This window comes from Bidens hawaiensis, unplaced genomic scaffold (genome assembly GCF_021521415.1).
Source record: "Bidens hawaiensis isolate Kalapana, Puna unplaced genomic scaffold, B.hawaiensis_p1.1 tig00058334_1, whole genome shotgun sequence".
Lineage (NCBI taxonomy): Eukaryota > Viridiplantae > Streptophyta > Magnoliopsida > Asterales > Asteraceae > Bidens > Bidens hawaiensis.
The window spans coordinates 25,430-46,117 of NW_027500537.1; the positions used below are offsets into that span (position 1 = coordinate 25,430).

Below are 20,688 nucleotides of genomic sequence, written 5' to 3' on the forward strand. Positions count from 1 at the left end.
AATGTGGTTGATATCAGACGAGTCTGTCGCACCCGTTTACGTTTCCGCTGCGATTACGGGGTGTTACATGTCATTAAAAAACACGGGGCCGTGCCTACCAACCACGGGGCCATTGCCACCTCACAGAAAAGACAAAACAAATCTGGCACGTGTCATAAAAATGCACGGGGGCGTGCTCATCAAGCACGAGGTCGTGCCTCACCATCCAGATTGCCTATAAATAGTGGCTCATGTTACACTCATTTGATGTGCCTTGAAAAGAATTCTCTCCAGTTTTCACTTATAAAAACACACACTAACACTCACTTTGAAGATCTAGTGAAGAGTTTGAAGGCTTGGAGGTCATCACCACTAATCATCATCATCAACCATCATTACCATCATTAAGAAGAAAGATTCATCTACATTTGGTTAGATTGTTCCAAGTTTAATCATGTATTTGTTATTATCAATCATCTTAATGTTTATCATTATGCTCATTATGAGCTAAACTCCTTTTACCATCTAAAATCTATGAAGAAGCTTTGTTTTACTTGATAATTAATCAAGACATGTGATGTAGTCTAGTAAGTACATGGTTATATTACAAGTATCTTTTGATGAGAAATGTTTCACCATTTTAAATCACTAATTCAAAGTTGGTGGTTGTCAATCTCATTAGCAATCATTCATGATCGATTCATGTTCTTGAAAGATAGAAATACTTTGATACATTATCGAAACATGGATCCTTATATTGTACTTAGAAATGATGAGATATAAGTTATGGTGTATTTTTCTAAACCTTAGTAATCCGAAAATGGCTTTGCTTAGGATATCAAATTAGTTAAAGAAACCATATGTTAACTGAATGTGTAACTATAACCTACATAAATCAACCAAGGGGAGGTTGTGTGATTAACTACAACCACCCGAAGTTGTTAGAATTGGTATTTGAGAAATCGGAGTCAAACCTAATCTTTCTACTTTACGAAACTACTTGCCAACTTAAATTTACATCATTGAGATGGTATGACATTAGGAAATGGTGGACTTTAAAATGCGCATACTATCTCCTTAGTGCCAAAGATGCTCACTTAAGGTTTAAGGAGCTATCTATCATATATTGCTATGGCAAGTTTATCACATGTCCAAATATTAATTATCAATTTTAAAATGGAGTGGATTCTTGATCTTAGATGGTAACCTTCGCATAATTGAACAACTCGTTTAGAATCTCTTGTCTTGGTCACCTATATATATTATATATAAGTATTTATATTTTATAAAAAGTTCAAAAATTAACCCTAAAATGATTAAAACCTCCGATTGAAGTAAAAAAACGATTTATTATTAGAAACATTTGTGTCCACGGATCGATACTTGGTTCTTACCAATACTATTCTACATATACGACAGGTACACTTGCCTATTTTGTGTGTATTTAGTCTTTGTAGAAATCACTTTTATAAATTTAAAACACGATCTTGTGCAAGAACAAATCATTCCATCCTTTTATATTTTACTACTACACGCGCACACGCATCATATAAATAGATGATTTAGGTCATTTGTTTAAGTCATGTGTGCATTGTGAGATTTTTTATTGTGTTGAAAGTTTGCCCCCGGGGAAGAGCTCTCCCCGGGTGGCCGTTTGATTATGATTATGTATGTATGAATGTATGTATGAGTGTTCTTCATGACAATCATACGGTTAAAGAAATCATACTACTACATCTATCTTTTATGTTTCGATTACATACAATTGTTCATCCTACTTTATTGATTATTGTTAATCGAAACGAACTCTCCACATCCATCCATTAGTATTGTTCAATAGTGAATACGAGTGCGATTCGATCCAAACCCGGATCCGAGCTCCACCGTTAATACCGAATATTCACGCTTCCGCACCGGGGCTCGGTTCTTATCAATTGGTATCAAAGAGGGGTTACCGAATCGCTCAGACTAACCGCTGAACAGATTCATTTCGCTCTTGAATCCACCTTGGACGTTAAACGATGAAGTTCGTTGAAATTATTTTTGTGGGTTTTGAAATTATTTGATGATTTGAAGAAAAGTGTATGGATTGATGTTTGGGTTGATGACTCGTTCGGAGATCCAACATCAATTTCATGTTTATTTGGTAAGAACGGTCCAGATCTGATGTAACAGTGTTATTTGGCTCGTTTTGGGGCAACACTGATTTGATGATTTCCAGATCTGAAAAGGTTGATTATGATATGAAGATAGGTTTCTTTGATTTCGAGATAGCGTGGATATTGCTACAATGATTTATTTCAGATTATGATACCTGTTTCCAGATCTGAAAATTAGGGTTTATGTGTGCTCGTCGTTGTTTATGTTATTTGTGCTGCTCGAACTGTACATGATTTGGTAGACAAACATTGCCATTGGTACAAACTGGTATGGAGAATGTACAAGTCAGAAATGAACATGTACTAGAGGCAATATCATTATGGTTTGTTGCAGCAGATGCAAAGTGAATATTCAAGCAGGTTCTGCAAGGGCAAATCAGTAACTGATTATGCAGAAATGAAGTTTTGGTGTCTCGAGCATACTATGATCATATAAGCCTAAACTCGGGTATGGAAAATGACTAAGTGTTGCTTCGAGCACAGGAGGTGTTTTGCCCAAGCACATATTTGTTTGGCTCAAGCACAGGTTATTTCGAGCACATCTTATATCGAGCACATCAAATTCGAGCACACTTTGTGAAACCCAAAGCATATCCTTTTTCTTCTCAAGAAAACTATCTTCTTTAAGTCTCGAGCACACTTTGTTATTTATTCGAGCAGACTCTTTCGAGCATACTTTGTTTTGTCTTGAACAATTATGCTTGTGAAGAGAAAACTCAAGTTTGTGTCGAGCACACCCTTGCTCCCGAGCATACTTTTGCTTCCGAGCATGTTTGGTGGAAAAAGAAAAGGCACTAAGTAATCCAAGCACACTTTTGTTTCAGAGCACTAAGTAATCCGAGCATACTTTTGCTTCCAGACACACTTTATGCTAGTGGAAAAATTGAAAAATCACAAGTGTTTTGCTTTTCGGGTACACTTTGTTCTAGGAAAGTGTTTCCGAGTACACTTTGTGCTAGTTGAAAATTGAAAAATCACAAGTGTTTTGCTTCCGAGTACACTTTGTGCTAGGAAAGAGCTCCCAGCACACTCTGTGCTAGGAAAATGCTCCCAAGCACACTTTGTGCTAGGAAAGTGATCCCAAGCACACTGTGTGCTAGGAAACAGAGTTTGTGAAATATTTCAAAGTTTTGAAGAAACATTTGAGATTTTTGGTACCGTTGACCGTTTGACCAAGCTGTTCTCTACGGAAGATATATACCAGGGGTATTTTGGTAATTTTTCTCTAATCATCAACAAACTTATGGAATTCAAACCTCATCCAATTTCACGACCTCATCAAAAGCTTTACAAGAACAAGTGTTGACCAAGCTTAAGGATTTAATCACTTTTAGTGTCAACCAACATATGAATATGTTTATTTTCAAATGTTTACAATCTTGATAAGGATGATCAAGATTGTTTCACCCACACTTGATTTGAAGACACATTTATTAAAGACAATTGCAACGAAATTGGGGAAGTAAAAATCTTTGAATTTCATTGCAAATGGCATGCTTCAAATCAAGTAAAAGACTCGAGTTAAGGAAAAGTTGATCAAGATTAATAATCCAAGGTTTTTCAAAGATGTTTCATCGTTTGTCAGTTTTCAGATTTCCCAGTACGGATGAAAAGATAGAGTCATCTCAAGCAACAATGTTGAAAGGATGATCAGTAGAGTTCAACCTCCTATGAAATAGTCACTTGAACAGTCAAGAACGGGTTATGGTTGACTTGAATGCTATCTTAATTCAGGGAATGGTTTGAAGATAATTTACGGGGGAAGAAACAGATTTGAAGAATGGAAGATTATTTGATGATCACAATGAGTTTATTTCTGTATGTGGTAACCTTGTTACTTGAAGTTGATCTTTGAAGTTCAAAGCCTCGTTCATATGCCCATACAACTATATCCAAAAGTGATATAAGAGTGATGATTCGAAATGAACAACGGGAGAAGCTTAACGTGAGGGGGAGAATTTCAACGAAAGACAACGAGTTATGAGGTGATCATGGAAGAAATTCGATGGAATCGGTCTAAGGGGGAGATTGTTGGAACTTATGTTTTAGACCGACGCATCGAATTAATCTGTGGGTGAAAAATATATTATTTGGTCTCAACCAAGGGTGGATGGCTTGAAGACCAAGTCATGCTAGACTAGTATAAATAGATGCTTTTATTCATTTGTCTAGTATGAGTGACTGTATTGTGTATGTGTGAGATTTAGGGTTTTATCCCTTTGAGAGAGTCTCCGCCTCCAGGATGAGCTCTCCTAGTGGCGGCTGATATTTCTTAATCGATTGTATGTATGAATGTATGTATGTATGAGTGGTTCATCTTTATGAGAATCATTCGGCTAATATTATCATACTACCATTTCTATCTTTTGTGTTTTGATTATAATTGTTCATCCTACTTTATTGTTGATTGTTAATCAAATCAGGCTCTCCCAATACACCTCATCCATCCAGACATCTTTCAAGAGTGAATACGAGTGAGATTCGATCTTAACCCTAGTTCCGAGCTCCACACCGTTATTTAATACCGATTATTCATGCTTCCGCATTGGGACTCGGTTCTTATCATCTCCTCATCTTCTTGAGGGTCCTCTTCCTCTGGGTCTTCCTTTTCCATAGCCATCGCTGCCTTTGTCACTTCAGGATCAAGGTGAAACTTTTCATACGGCTGGGTGACCCTCATATTTGGTCTTTGGGAAGGACCATCATAGGAGTTGGAATAAGAATCGGTGGGGTTATAAACAGGTGTTCCGAAATTTTATCGTCCTTGATCAGCTTGATGAGTCGGACTCGGGTTCAACCTTGATTTGCTTGTTTGCTAGCATCTCATTGGACGGATGATACGTGGGGATGTCAGAAGGGCGATAATCCGGAATGTTTGACGGATGGTAACTTGGAATACTCGAAGGATGATACTCTTGCATGCTTGGCATATGATACGTCGAAGGATCGCTCGGTATGTTGATTGGTAGTTGTTCAGTTTTGAGTAAATACACTGTTTTCTTTTGGATAATCGAGTGTTCTTAGCTAAAGAAGTCTTCACAATAGTCTTCACTCATTTTGTCTTTCGAGAGTATCGGCTCAGTGTGACCAACTCTCCTTGCATCATGCATAAAGCCGTCTATTACTTTCTTGAACGACATCTATGGGTGGTTTAGATCGAAGAGGGATAGAAAGGGTTACCAACCTATCTTATCCCTAATTATATAAAACAAATAATAATAATCATATACTTGAATCGAATATTAGGTATTATTATTTAATACCTAATTGGCTAAGATCGATGGCTCTTATACCAACCTATCACACCCCCATCTTAGGCCTAGGCGTGTGGCCCAAAGTTGGTACCGTTTTTGTAAATAAATCAGAGTTACGGTTTAATTGCGGAAATATTGGCGTGGATTAAAATATTAATATTTACATATTAAAACACGGGATTATAAAATACCCGTTAAAGTTTACAAAGATTCATTGTTTATTAAACCACCATTTACATATACTTTTATCAAAAGATTTATCTGAGCCATCTATCGCCTAATGGCTAGTTCGTTCCCAAGCAAACACAACTCATGCACTTTTACGATGGACGTTCCCGAGAACCACTCAACTAGTGATAACCCACAAGGCACAAAGGCAATGTGAACAGCCAAAAGCGATGGCAATCCCCAGAAAGCACCGGGCGATGCGAATACCCCCCGCCCCCACCTAATCCGTTCTAGACATTCATCAAAGATCGAACCAAACGAAATTATCCCACTTGTGGCAACAACAACGCTGTAAAAAACAGCAGGCAACGATCCACAATAAGCATGACTAGGACAGGCCAAAGCATTGTTTTCATCAGGGTAAAATTCTTGTCGTAGCAAGCATCAATCCGGAATAATGCTATTATAGGACCTGGGAGGAGCCCTCAACCGACAGGCGCCCACGAATCTTCTAGCTCTCGACCAGACTTCCCACGACTACCGTATGACGACCCCCGGGGGAACTAGCCATTCCGGGCAAGGCGGTCAACGTACAAGAGGCCCCCCCGGACAAATCAGTTGGGGATCCATCAATCAGGAATCCAACATCCTAGCCATCGCCTCAAATACACCTTGGCAGTCGCTTCTCGAAACCAAACCAGGGAAGTCAAGAATCAAGCCTTGGACGAGTGAAGCAACCCAGCACCCTAGCCACGCTTCGTTTGGATAAAAGGGACGTGTTGTTGCATATAAAATTTTGTAAACCCACCATCGACCTTAAATCATGCCTAGAACGGACGAGCAAGCATGTCATGGCAACCCACAACCATGACGAGGGGGAAACCTTCCCTAATGCCTGCTTGCTCTCAACCCACATGCCCCCCTATATATACATTCTGAACATTTAGCAAAGTGACGGGAACATACATTAAATTTTTGAGGAATCATAATTTTTAAAGGCACCATGTTAGCATGCCTTGGCCGAGTTTTGCATGCCTTGGCCTTGGCCATGGGCGCCTTGGCATGCCTTTCGTCGTGCCTTGGCATGCCTTTGACTTGCCCATGGGAGCCTTGGCATGCCTTTGGCTTGCCTTAGCATGCCTTGGCCTGGCCATGGTCGTGCCTAGGCATGCCTTTGGCTTGCCTTGGCATGCCTTGGCCGAGCTTTGGCATGCCTTGGACGTGCCTTGGCCTGGCAATGGGTGTGTCTTGGCATGCCTTTGGCTTGCCCATGGGCGCCTTGGCATGCCTTTGGCTTGCCTTGGCCGTGCCTAGGCATGCCTTTGGTTTGCCCATGGGCGCCTTGGCATGCCTTGGACGTGCCTTTGGATTGCCTTGGCATGCCTTTGGCTTGCCCATGGGCGCCTTGGCATGCCTTTGGCTTGCCTTGGCCGTGCCTAGGCATGTCTTTGGCTTGCCTTGGCATGCCTTGGCCGAGCTTTGGAATGCCTTGGACGTGCCTTGGCCTGGCCATGGGCGTGCCTTGGCATGCCTTTGGCTTGCCCATGGGCGCCTTGGCATGCCTTTGGCTTGCCCATGGGCGTGCCTTGGCATGCGTTTTAATAACCAGGTACTGATTTAAGAATATCTAAACGCGTCCCAAACCCAGCTCATTGTCATCTCTATGTAGGCGGGGCCACACCCAACTACACTTGTGCCTATCGTACGTAGTGTGCAACATAAAAAGAGCAACCTTTTTACAAGTGACTATCCGTGCCATACATACATTACAAGCAGTTGCGAATCTAGGAATTTTTTTCTAGTGAGTTCACTGTTCGGGTCGTTTTGATGATTCGGGTGGGTTTGACGTTTCGGGTCATTTTTTACGGTTCGAGTTGGTTAAGGTTTATCCCATAATAAAAATACAATACAATTGGAAAAACAAACATCGTCATTAGAAATTAAAAAAACACATAATATCTCTTAATATTCATAATGCTTACAAATCAAATTTAAACATTACTGGTAAAATATGAACCGCGCTTCACAATGTGGTAAAACATGGATGCATTTACATAATTAATAATAACTTCGCGAGTAAAATTCACATCAAAGCATGAAAATAATAATAATCTACAATCAATATTAATTAGTTCATGATAACATTAATCCCATATCATATATGACCAACGTTCATAGTCTTTTTTACAAATCTAGTCAAATTAATGTGCTATCTTTTCATATATACAAATAGTGTAGAATTTTAAGTTTTTTCAACTGCTATTAATGTTAAACTAATATTACAAAATATTGTATAAAATATTTATTTTTTTCCTTAGTATGCATCATGAGATTGTACTTTGACTAATGTGGGGTTAACCCACTTGGTAGATGCATTTTTGATTTTAATCTTAGATAGAAGGTCTTAGATTTAAACATGAACAAAGATGTATTTATTATTATTGGTGTAAAATAGGAGTAGGTGAAATAGTTTTTTAGAAAGAGATTGTATCTTGCACTAATATTCTATATCTCAACTAAAAAGATTAAAAAAAATACCATTCAAGTTAAGAAAAATTAGTAAGGTGGACTGAATGTGACTTGACTCGTTATCAAGGTAACGTGGAAACTTGAAAAATAGGCAATGTGTAGTGGGTGTGAATTTGGGCGAATTTTGGACGCTAACGCCCCCCCCCCGGGTGATAAGTGGGCGAAAAGGGGCGGGGGCGGGGTTTATTTGTCGCCGGAGTGTTTAAAAAATAATAATATTACATTCAAATGACCGTTGCAACGGTCAAATGTAAAAAAATTAATTAATTAAAACAATATATATATATATATATATATAAACATACCTTCTTCTTCTCCATTTTATATCCATTTTATATACAATTCATACTCAAATTCTTAAAAAAATTAGCAAAATGAATACTAGAAACAACCTGAACCAACCAAACTACCAATTCCCTGCTTTCGGTCAAACGTATGGTTCGCAACCGAACCAACCGAACTTACAATGGAACCTGATGAACCTAAACCAACCAAGCTACCCGTTTCAATTTTCCGACCCGGACCTAAACATGTACGGCAACTATCTCAGCCCCTAAATCTCAATGCCGGCGTTCGGTTCTACACCACCGGAGTCGGAGCCGGTGACAATGCCAGAGACGCAAATGGCGCGGGCCTCCGGTTCAAGCAAAATGGCGACCCGTAAACACAAAAAGAAACAGCCTGGGGAGCCGATGGCACAACGTGATCCATACAAGCATTGGAGCGAGGAGGAGGAGGTGGCCCTCGCAAGGGCTTGGATCGTCATTTTGGAGGATCCCAATGTCGGTAAGTTTTTTAATATTAAGTATTTTTAAAAAATGTATTTAGTGTTTATTAAGATGTATACTAAGTGTGACAAATAATTTTAATTTGTAGCTAGCTTTCAAGCCACCGAGGTGTTTTTGAAGAAAGTCTTTGAAGCTTGGCTCACGATAACCAATAAATCCGAACACTACCGGGAAAAAGAAGCGGTTCAAGCCCACTGGAAGGGGCTTAACGCCGATTGTCAAAAATTTGTCGGGATAATTAACCGGTTGCTGGGGTCTGGCTGGCGTAGCGGGCATAAGAACGGTGACATATAACTCAAGCCTTGAGAGACTTTCGAGCTCAGGGCCAAACTTTTGAGCGGCCCGGGAAACTGTTCAAGTATTTGAATTGTTGGGAAAAACTACGTGGCTGCGCGAAATGAAACGGGGCACCAACCATTCCGGTCGACCGACGAGCCGGCTCATCCCGGCCTTCAAAAAAGTCGAAGACATCGTCGTCGACAAATCTAAGCACACCAAACACACCTTCCGATGCTCATAGCTTCTTCCTGGACGACACGATTAATTTAGCCGACGATGTTAATTTAGCCGACGACGAAGAAGTATAGGAGTTGTCTCGACCACGCGGGAGATCAAGAAAAAATAAGGGGGAAGGTTCGTCGTCAACATGATTCAATACGGCGTTCGATGAAATAAACGAGTTGGTCGGTCGTTTGGAAACAAATGCCACGGAAATAGGAAACGACCTTCGAGCATCCAACAAACAACAAGAAAATCTGAACCAGACGTTGGAATTACGTCAAATGAAAGAAGACTAAGACTCCCTCAAAGCGGAGGGGTTTCACAAGGAAGCCGCATTATTGTTTCAATGACGACGTGAAAAAATGCGCGAATATTACGGATATTAGTATGTTTTTTAGTTATGTTTTTTTTATTTTTTTCTGTAGTTATGTTTTTTTTTATATTTTTAGTTATGTATTTTTTTTTAGTTATGTTTTTTTTGTTTCTTTTTAATTTTAATGCATTTTTATTTAATTATTTAAATAAATTAGTTTTTATTTGTTTTGTTTAATTATAAAAATAAAATAATAAAAAAAAGATACGGTTGGCCTAATTTGTAGCCCCTAAACTATTACACCCCAAAAACAAATTCTCACCATTTGCTGACTGAGCGCCACGTGTCACAATTCGCACCCATTTTATAGTCCCTTCACTATGCATAGCCTTATCTAAAATTTGTATATCAAATTAGCTTTAACTCAATATAAAAAGAAAAAAAAATGATTTGAGTGATATTAATAGATGAAAAACCTAATTACTATTTTTGGTCCCCAAAATTATTTTTTGAGAGAGGTGTAACTACCGAATGCGAAAATTGAAAACTATAAAAAAATGGTTAGTTGCATTTATGTACTTTGGCAAACACTATTGCAATTGAATTGGGTATTTACCCGGATACCGTTAAAACATCTCCCATGTTAATCCTATTAGTGTAAATAAATTATAATAATGTTAAATGATTCTGTTGTTTTTCGATTGATTGACTTTAATTGTCGTAGTACGAGTATAACAAGTAGTGAAGTACATGTGTAGTACCAAGTACACTCGAAGGAGTACAAGGTTGCCGCCTATAATATAACTAGATAGATTATTTACACATCATGTACCAATTAAGGCTGAGGGGTGTGGGGCTTCAGCGGGGGCGCTAGAGCCCCTCCGCTCGCGCCCCCAGGCGCGAACACCACACCACCGAGGCGCGAGAGGGGCGCGAGAGGGGCGCGAGAGCGAAAAACAAGGCGGGCGCAAGGTGGGTCGCGGGAGGCATGTGGCGTAAAGGTGGCTTGGGGTGCGTGAAAGAGCCGTTGGAGTGTACACAAATGAGTCGTTGGCTCTTTAATTTAATAAAAAAAAAATTATTCTTCCTATATATAAACCCAATATCACCTAAAACAATTACCACACCCAAAATCACATAAAACAATTACCACAACTTCAAAAAAAACCCAAAATCAACCCATCTTCCAAACCTTTTTTTAAAAACATGGCTGGAAATTGGTACCCAAACCTAGATTCAGGTTATAGTTACGACGATTTATGGTCGTCACCAGACCAATCGATGTTTTTTTCGGGGTCGCAAGAAACATCCGGCTTTCAACCATCCAACATACAACCGTCTCCTAACTTTGTTGTTCCGGAGACACAAGAATCACACGGTGAGGCTACGGGACAAAGAAGACGCGCCCACCGGAAAAAACAAGTTGCAACGGACGGGTCGGGACCGGCTTCGACTCCGAGGACGAAACGGAAAACCACTCCGTGGTCATCGGATGAGAAGGAAGCCTTGTGTCAGGCTTGGATAGTCATTTCTGAGGATCGGCGTTGCGGTAATTGTTTTAACGTTTTTAAAAATGATTTTTAATAAAAAAATTAAATAAAAAAGTTAACTGGAAATCTAATTTAATTATTCATTTTGCAGCCGACTACCAAAAGAGCAAGGTCTTTTGGACAAAGGTTAGGGAGACGTTCTATTCGCTCGTTGGGAGTACAGAGCGGAACGCCGATATGATTTCGGGTCGGTGGTCCGAAATCAGAAAATTTGTCGGCTTGTTTACTAATCTTTTCAACAGGAACGCCGGTCGTATGAGACCAAGTGGCAGTGATGATTTGGCGGTTTACAATTTCACTGTCGAAGAGTGGAAGCAGGAGTGTCTGCGGAGGTATGGGACGGTGAAGACGTGGGACGATGTAAAGTTGTGGGAGAGGTTGAAAAGGTGTTCCAAGTGGGTTGAGCTGGTGGCGCCGGACCATGATGCGGAAGTAGGGCCGAAACGGTCTAAAACAAGTTCGTCTGGAGCGTACAGCACTTCTGCCGCGTCGGATTGCCGCGTTGGATTCGACCTAAACATTGCGGGGGAGGAAACGTCTTCACCGCCGAGGAGGCGGCCATTGGGACGGGACGCCAAGGGGAAAAAACCGGCTGAGGGGGGAGCCGTAAACATCGTCGATCTTGTTGAATCCCTCAATAAATTCAACAAAATCATGGAGGTGGTTTCTAATGACAAAAAGGAAAAAAGTCGAATGAGAGATTTGGACTTCCTTACAAGAGACTTCAGTAACCTAAATCCGGTCGATCAAATGCTGATGGAAAAGCAAAAGGAACGTATCCGAAAGAGGTTGATCGAAGAAGACCAAGCCGAAGAATAAGAATAATGTTTTTTTAGTACTTTAATTTTTATTTTATTTTTAGATATTAATGTTTTTTTTTAATGTGTGTTTTTTTTAATAATTTATGAGTTTTTTTTAATAATACGTTTTTTGAATATATTTATAAAAAAATAAAAAAAAAATCCGCTGGAGCCCCTGCTCGCGCCCCTCCACACCAGGGCCAGGGGCTCCAGCGGGGGCTCCAACACCCATCTTATCCAGTTTCTCTCTCTGCCACACGTCACAATATTATTGGCTGGAGCTCCCACTCGCGCCCCCGTTGGAGCCCCCCACACCCCTCAGCCTAATAATTTGAGCTATGTCACAGAAGTAAATCAAGATTGATGTGTTTGTGAATGATGAAGATTGAAGACCCCAATGATTGCCCCTAATTTTTTATGGTTTGTTATGTTCTTTATCCGACGGATTCTATAAAATCATTTGTTATTTTTTTAGAAATGTTTTTTTTTTCTTTTTTTGTCCTAGTCTTTTGTTAGTTCGTTTGTTTGATGAAATGCAACTTTTGTTAAACAACCATGTTAAGGGTTGTGATCAACGTAATTCACTTATCACACGGTTATCGTGTGTTGCATCTCTAGCATCTTGCTAGTGATTGTCGTATTTCATTTTTATTAAAAGGATAAAAAATTAAAAGACTAGTAATTCACTTATTTCTATTATTATAAATTATTTCTATTTTATAATTGTTGGACCACTTAACATCAATCTTTTTCATTTTACTCAAAAGAATCTTTCCAGAGTGATGACAACTCAGATAGAGTTGGGTTCCTACCCTATAAGACTTAAATCAATAAAAGAATTCACTTATTTCTATTATTATAAATTATTTCTATTTTAAAATTGTTGGACCACTTAACATCAATCTTTTTCATTTTACTCAAAAGAATCTTTTCAGAGTGATGACAACTCAGATAGAGTTGGGTTCCTACCCTATAAGACTTAAATCAATAAAAGAAGGGATGTGTTATTCATACATTCTTTATATGATGTATATATAGATATGGTGTGTGTTAAAGAATGTATATATAGATATGGTGTGTGTTTAAAGGGTGTGTGAATAACTAAAAAGGGTGTATAAATAACCATTGCCTAAAAGAAAAGAAACATATTGGGGGTGTTTGGCCTAGTTTTTTTAATCAAGCTTATAGCTTTTTTTTTTTTGCTTTTTTTTTATAAAATAAGCTTAACTTGGTGTTTGGCTTAGCTTTTTAAGCTTATGCTTATTAGCTTATATAAGCTCATTTGAAAAAGCTTATATAAAGATGGTTTTTTTAGCTTATTTGATACAAGCTTATTGTTTAAGTGCGTAAATTACTTATTTGTCCTCAAATGGTGGTGGATTAGTAATTATTACTCTAACAAATTAAAGAATGTTGAATTTAACAACTTATTAAGGCACATAATTAACTTGTAGAATATAAGCTAATCCAAACACTTAGAAAGAGCTTATCAAATAATAGAAAAAAAAACTATAATCTAATTTTATATATAAGCATAAGCTTAAAAATAAAAGCTAGGCCAAACACCCCCATATGCTATTATTTTCATTATCATCAAATTTAATATAAAACTTTTACAAAGTCTTTAAACACTTGAGTTTGAAAAACGAGTTTTGAATTCGAATTCAACGGACAACAATGATTAAAAGAAATTATAGATTGAAAGACGTGTTTATTGAATACTACGTTTGATCAAATTTTTAGTTTGTTGGATTTTCTGAAAATGATTTATTTGTTGGATTTTATATTTTTAATTTTTTTCTTATAAAGGTTATTGAGATATGTTTACATTTTGTTATAAATCGTAAGCGTAAAATGCGTTTTCCTTATTGATAAATATTTTTTACATGGGTTTAAACAAATTCAATTTTAAAAATAACCTCTTAAAAAATATTAAGTTTTTCGAGTCGGCTTAAAAGTCATTGTTACAACCTCCTCAAACTAAACTCAAATTGACCCAAGCTTAACCTTGTTTTGTACTACATTTTACCTATTAACCCAACATGTCCATGTTATTGTATTTAACACTAGTGTTTTTTTTTTTTTTTCACTCCGTTACTTATAGTTTTTTCTAGTTTCATTATCTTATATGTCGTTCAAGTTTATGGTTGGTAACCAACGGGTCAATTTGGCTCTGATGTCTCCGTCATTCACAAACACGTCGAACTTGACATATTTTCGAGTCTACAACTTGAGGTCGATCGAAGGATGCCTTAAGACCACGCGGAAGCAAATTCCAAAGAGGCCGGGGATAGATTGATCCAAATTAGTGTTTGAAATAAAATGTGTTTTAGTGTAGGATTTACCTTACAAATATTACTTATAGAAAAACACAGTTTATATGACTGATGTATACAATGTTTGTAATTTGAGCTAGCATTTTGTTCCAATATTTATGTCACAATTTATTATTACTATTGATTTTGCCCTGTGTAATCATCTTTCATGAAGATAAGATATAACAGATGAAGATAAGATATAACTGCTTTTTATTCAAAAGGAGTTAAGTGTCATTTTAGTACCCGTGGTTTACTCAATTACGTAACTTAAATACCGTTTTTGAATTTTATGCAAATGGCTACTTCACGTTTCCAAAACTTGTCATTTTAATACCTTTTTCTAACCCCGTTAATTTTTCCTCGTTAAGTCAAGGGTAAACATGTAATTTCAATTATTTTATCATAAACTCAAAAAATTATGTAGTGTCAAGGAGTCGAACTCGCGCCTATGACTGATACGAAGACTTAACGATTGATGCACAAGCCACCAGGACAAGTGACTAACTTGTTCATAAGCTGGTTATGAATATTTTTATTGTGAACTTTGAAAGACCTCCAAATCTTCATAAACCCTAGAAATGTCAAAATCAGTCATTACGGATCATGTGACGAGTTACACTAACACATTCAGGCACGAGTCTGTCCTTTGATTCCTTTAACCAAATCTCTGTTGATTTGTTGTTTCATCATGTTAATGTACTACACATATTATATTGCAAATTACGATTGATCTGTTGGATGAGGTTAAGAAAAACTGTTGAGAAGGAATTGAGGTTAATCAGTACGTTGGATGTTGGTACGTGATTCTAAATTGCGTGAATGTTTAAGATTGTTGTTATTGAAGACGGACGATTAGTTTAGATGGGAGTAAAATCGGCACGCAAATTGAACGGGACATTTAGCAGGTGAATCAGTTGTTGCCTTTTGAATTACTGAATAAACGTTTTGGGTTGGGATTTAAATCGAAAATTAAGAGGTTGGCCAGATTTGATATGGCCGGAGTCTCGCCGGTGGTGTGTGGGGTGGGAGCCGGAAAAACGAAAGGGAAAGGGGTGGGGGGCTGTTTGGTTTAGAGAGTTGACACCATTAGCCCCTAGGGTTTTGAAATGTCTTAAAACTAAACAAAAAGGGGGGGGGGGATTTGATTAAATGATCTATAAAATAGATGAAATTACCATTTTACCCACGACTTAACGAGAAAAATTGACGGGGTTAGACAAGTTTTAGAAACGTGGAGTAGCCATTTGCATAAAATTCAAAAATGGTACTAAAGTTGCGTAATTTAGTAAACCACATGTACTAAAATGACACTTAACTCTATTCGAAAGGTACAAGTTTGTATTTGCAAGGGACACTGTGTACCCTGAATTCAAAATGGGGATGAGATGTATATGTGGCCAAAATCCCATCCCTATCCTGACGATACTATCTAGAGTATCGGGGGGCTTATGCGAGTAGACAAGATGGGATTTTAATGGGTTTAAATGTTTAACGAGCCTACTCTAAACGAAAGGTTAATGCTTTTAAAAGGAAAGAAATTATTAATTTGATTGAGGTTAATAACTAAACCATGCACTCCCCTACGACTGTACCCGTAAACTGCAAACACGGTGCCAGACGCAAATACCACCAAAGCAACATTCAAATTACCTTATTTGCTAGGTTTTTATTTGGGAAAATTACCAAAATAATCATTGGTTTTTGGACAAATAAACAACTGACACGTCATTGAAGCCGGCTAAGGCTGCTAAGCCTTAGCCGCCACTTTATGGACACGAAATTTTATGAAAAGTAAACGGATCACACCTTTAACCAATAAAAATTTGACATGTGTCAAAGGCGTCTAAACTTAGCCTACATCTATGGTTATTTAGCCGGCATCTTTGACTCTTAGCCGGCTACGGGATACGTGTCTATTTAGTTTGTCGGCTCCAAATATTCCTTGTTAGCCGGCTCCAACTCGATTTGTAGGCTAAGGCTTCATTTAGCCGCCTTCTTTTTTTCATTTAGCCGTATAATTTTAGCCGCTAAAATTGAATATTTTACCAAACTTACCAACTTTATTAAATATTTAGCCGGCTTCACTTAGCCTTCTTCGTAGCCGGTGTAAATTTAGCCCCCAAAATTAAATATTTTTACCTACTCAATTAATTATTTAGCCGGCTTCGCTTAGCCGTCAATTTTTTTCTCATAGCTGGCATGTTTTAGCAATCAGAAATACCTACAAATTTAATTTTTCACCAACCATTTTTATAATATTATACAACCATATTCACTTCATCTTATAAAACCATCATCACCATCTCAAACTTTTTTACTTTCTTATCACAAGATCCTCATTTAAAAAAAAATATGTTTGTTAACGTCGTCGTTTATAGTGGTGGGAATTGGCATGCTATTGATCGGATTGTTGAATACCACTACTATAAACGACGACGTTAACAAACATATTTTCTAAAAAAATGAGGATCTTGTGATAAGAAAGTAAAAAAGTTTGAGATGGTGAAGACGGTTTTATAAGATGTGTTGAATATGGTTGAATAGTTTTATAAAAATGGTTGGTGAAAAATTAAATTTGGGTAGGTAAATGTATTTATTTCTGATTGCTAAAACATGCCGGCTAGGAGAAAAAAAATCGACGGCTAAGCGAAGCCGGCTAAATAATTAATTGAGTAGATAAAAATATTTAATTTTGGGGGCTAAATTTACACCGGCTAAGAAGACTAAGTGAAGCCGGCTAAATGTATAATAGAGTTGGTAAGTTTGGTAAAATATTCAATTTTGGCGGCTAAAATTAGACGGCTAAATGAAAAAAAGAAGGCGGCTAAGTGAAGCCTTAGCTACAAGTCGAGTTGGAGCCGGCTAAGAAGGAATATTTGAAGCCGGCTAACTAAATAGACACGTATCCCGAAACCGTCTAAGAGTCAAAGATGCCGGCTAAATAACCATAGATGTAGGCTAAGTTTAAGCGCCTTTGACATGTGTCGAATTTTTATTGGCTAAAGGTGGGACCCGTTTACTTTTCATAAAATTCCGTGCCCATAAAGTGGCGGCTAAGGCTTAGCCGCATTAGCCGGCTTCGGTGACGTGTCAGTTGTTTATTGGTCAAAAAACCAATGATTTGAGAGATGTAGGCTAAAATAAAATGTCTATTTTGGTAAATTTTTTGTCAAACATGTTTATTTTGGTAATTTTTTTTTATTTTATTTTATCTTTCCTTTTTTGATACATTTATAAACGAAGAAAAAATATTTTATGCAAACTTGAGAATGGGCCCTGCGTGGTGGGCCATCCTAAGTTGCTATTGGCCGGCCCCATTTCAACTTGCTATTATATGAATTCCGTCCATGAAAAAGAAAAATTAATATAAGTAGAACACAATGATGAGAATATGCTTATAACATGAACATCTATCTCTTTCCAAATAAATAAAACAAACTCATGTGTATGATGTGACTTAACTTCTCATACTACCATGTGAAACGTTCTGGCCACCTGCCTATATTTATTTCATAACATCACACCATTTGACACCCGAGAAGTTATGGATCATGGCACGGTTTGTGTAACCGGTGCATCGGGTTTCCTTGCTTCTTGGCTCATCAAACGACTCCTGTTATCTGGTTATCATGTCATTGGCACCGTTAGAGACCCTGGTATGTCTAGTCGTGTTCATATTTTATCTCTAACGGGACAATAGAAAAAGTGTCTTAACATGTAAACTAAATTAAAAAAAAATTAGCTAAAAAGAGCATGTAAATGTTTTATTCACCTAAAAATAAAAAAATAAAAAAATTGTTACTAAGACGATATAATTTTTGTGATTGTATATAGCACACCACTATTGATACTATTTTGTGCTTAAATTTTGTAGAAAATGAAGCAAAACTAGCTCACTTATGGAACTTACAAGGGTCAAAAGAGAGACTACGCCTGGTGAAAGCGGAGCTAACCGAAGAAGGAAGCTTTGACGATGCAATCATGGGGTGCGCGGGTGTGTTTCACATGGCCTCCCCGGTTCTTGGACACATTACTAACCCAAGGGTATGTTTGTATGTTGTAATTTCATCAAGTCTAATTATATATGATGACATATATATTATTATTAAATGTAATGCACACCCAACATTTTATAGGAAGAGATCATAAAACCTGCTGTGAACGGGACACTGAATGTGTTACGTTCATGTAAGAAGAACCCGTCTCTAAGACGGGTTGTTCTGACATCATCCTCCTCGACGCTCAGGATCAAAGAGAAGGTTGACCCTAAGATACCTTTGGATGAGTCATCTTGGAGCTCTGTTGAAATCTGTGAAAAACTCAAGATTTGGTATGCATTGTCAAAAACCATGGCAGAGAAAGCAGCATGGGAGTTTTGCAATGAAAATGGGATCAATTTGGTCACTGTTATTCCATCATTTGTGGTGGGACCCAGCATACCCCCTACTTTATGTTCTACTGCCACAGATATCTTGGGCTTGCTTCAAGGTGAGGTCTTGAGGTGATAGTTATAAGGCGGTGATAGTTATAAAGCGCTATGTTGTGGGATAATTATATCACTATCACGTCACCATTGGAGTTTTAACCTAACTAGCGCGTTGTAGGGTAACTTTGATTAACTAACATATAAAATAAAAGAAAAATGGCTAGTCGCCATCATACTTAGGTGAGTGTTGTGGTTTAACGGAGTCATGGGAGGCTGACTAGGATCATGGCACTTAAAACCTTTCTATTGCTTTGCAACTTTAGTACCCGAGTTTCAAAAACTACAGCTTTATACCAATTAGATATGTAAACAACAACACTTTATTTATTAACGGGTCGATTTGGGTTGTTTTTTAACTAATGGATCTCATATTTGAAATTTGGGTGCAAAAGTGCAAGGACCTTTTGTTTAATAATTATTTTTAAATTTTTTTAATCCTAATTAAAGAATAAATACATAAGTTGTAACTTGTAGTTGTGAATGAGAACAGGTGAAACAGAGAGGTTTTATTGGCATGGGAGGATGGGATATGTTCATATAGATGATGTTGCTCTATGCCATATTCTAGTTTATGAACACGAAAACGCTCAAGGACGATATATATGCAGCTCAACCGTCATTGATAACAATGACCTCGTGTCGCTTTTGGCAGCGCGTTATCCCACATTACCTATCCCAAAGAGGTACTAATTAAACTTATATTCTTACCATTATAAGTAAAGGCTAACGTGTTATTGTGTGTGTATATATATATATATCTTCAGTTTTGAGCAGCACGAGCGACCGTATTATGAGTTTAGCACTTCAAAGATGAAGAGTTTAGGGTTCAAGTTTAAGTCGATTGAAGAGATGTTTGATGATTGTGTCACATCTCTTGTGGAACAAGGCCATCTTGCTATGCCTTAGTCAAGTTAAAAATATGACTAGTTTGTGTTTGATGAAAATGGTACCAAGTGTTATAATAAAAATGTAGCAGCATCATGTTGGTGTGTAATTATAAGCTAAGCTAGGTATCTATCTATCTATCTATCTATGTGGCTAGTATTTTTATATATATAAAATGAATGTGGTACCATAAATACTTGCTAGTTTGAACAAGTCTTGTGTGTGTATACCCAGTTGTTGGTATAATCAACATCCAAAGACAAGAAAGATTTGAATAAAATAACATGATTCTAACACATCCATCCATGATGATTGTTGTAAATAACAAAAAGCTCTTTGTTTTTTAATTTAGAAATTAGAATTAAATGATGACGCCACGTGAGAGAGAGAGAGAAGTCAAACTGGGGTAATGGTCAGCACGAACGAAAGAAACACAAACACCCAACCGATGGATGTTTTCTCATCAACAACAGGGGGAACCCAATTCCCATAATAGTAATAATCATATTTCAATTCTTGTTCCTCCTACATCACCTTCATCCAATCTGGTAATTTCATTCTTCTTATTATTCATTTCATTTCCCATAGATTTTAAGTTTCTTTTTTGTCCTTTTCAATCATATGGTCAGGTCATGTCTCTCAATCCAAACACTTACTTATTCACCATCATTCGTTTCCACCTTTCTTCCTTAATACAAATTGATACGATTTTTTATGTCTTCGTTACCAATGAATTTGATGTGATCGATAATAAAAAAAATAATGTACCAGTACCGAACCTATAAATGCGGTATCCAATTTTAACCATACTTCAGAAACAAACAGATAGTGTGTGTGCTGATTCATATAAATGTTTGCAGTAAATTGGATGACCAAGAAATTAAGAGGCTTTCGGTATATGAAACACGTTCCTTCATCGACACAAACATCTTACCGCAAATTTAACAACAGTCCCAAA

General features: G+C 37.6%; 1 protein-coding gene across 1 annotated transcript; it reads left to right on the forward strand.

Annotated features, from left to right (window-relative positions):
* Window positions 1–17,810: 17,810 nt before the first annotated feature.
* On the forward strand, window positions 17,811–19,802 carry LOC143602304 (tetraketide alpha-pyrone reductase 1-like). The gene is made up of 5 exons (XM_077079465.1): window positions 17,811–18,015; window positions 18,234–18,403; window positions 18,496–18,847; window positions 19,336–19,528; window positions 19,610–19,802. The coding sequence occupies exons 1-5, from the start codon at window positions 17,904–17,906 to the stop codon at window positions 19,749–19,751; spliced, it is 969 nt and encodes a 322-aa protein (XP_076935580.1). The 5' UTR covers window positions 17,811–17,903; the 3' UTR covers window positions 19,752–19,802.
* Window positions 19,803–20,688: the final 886 nt, after the last annotated feature.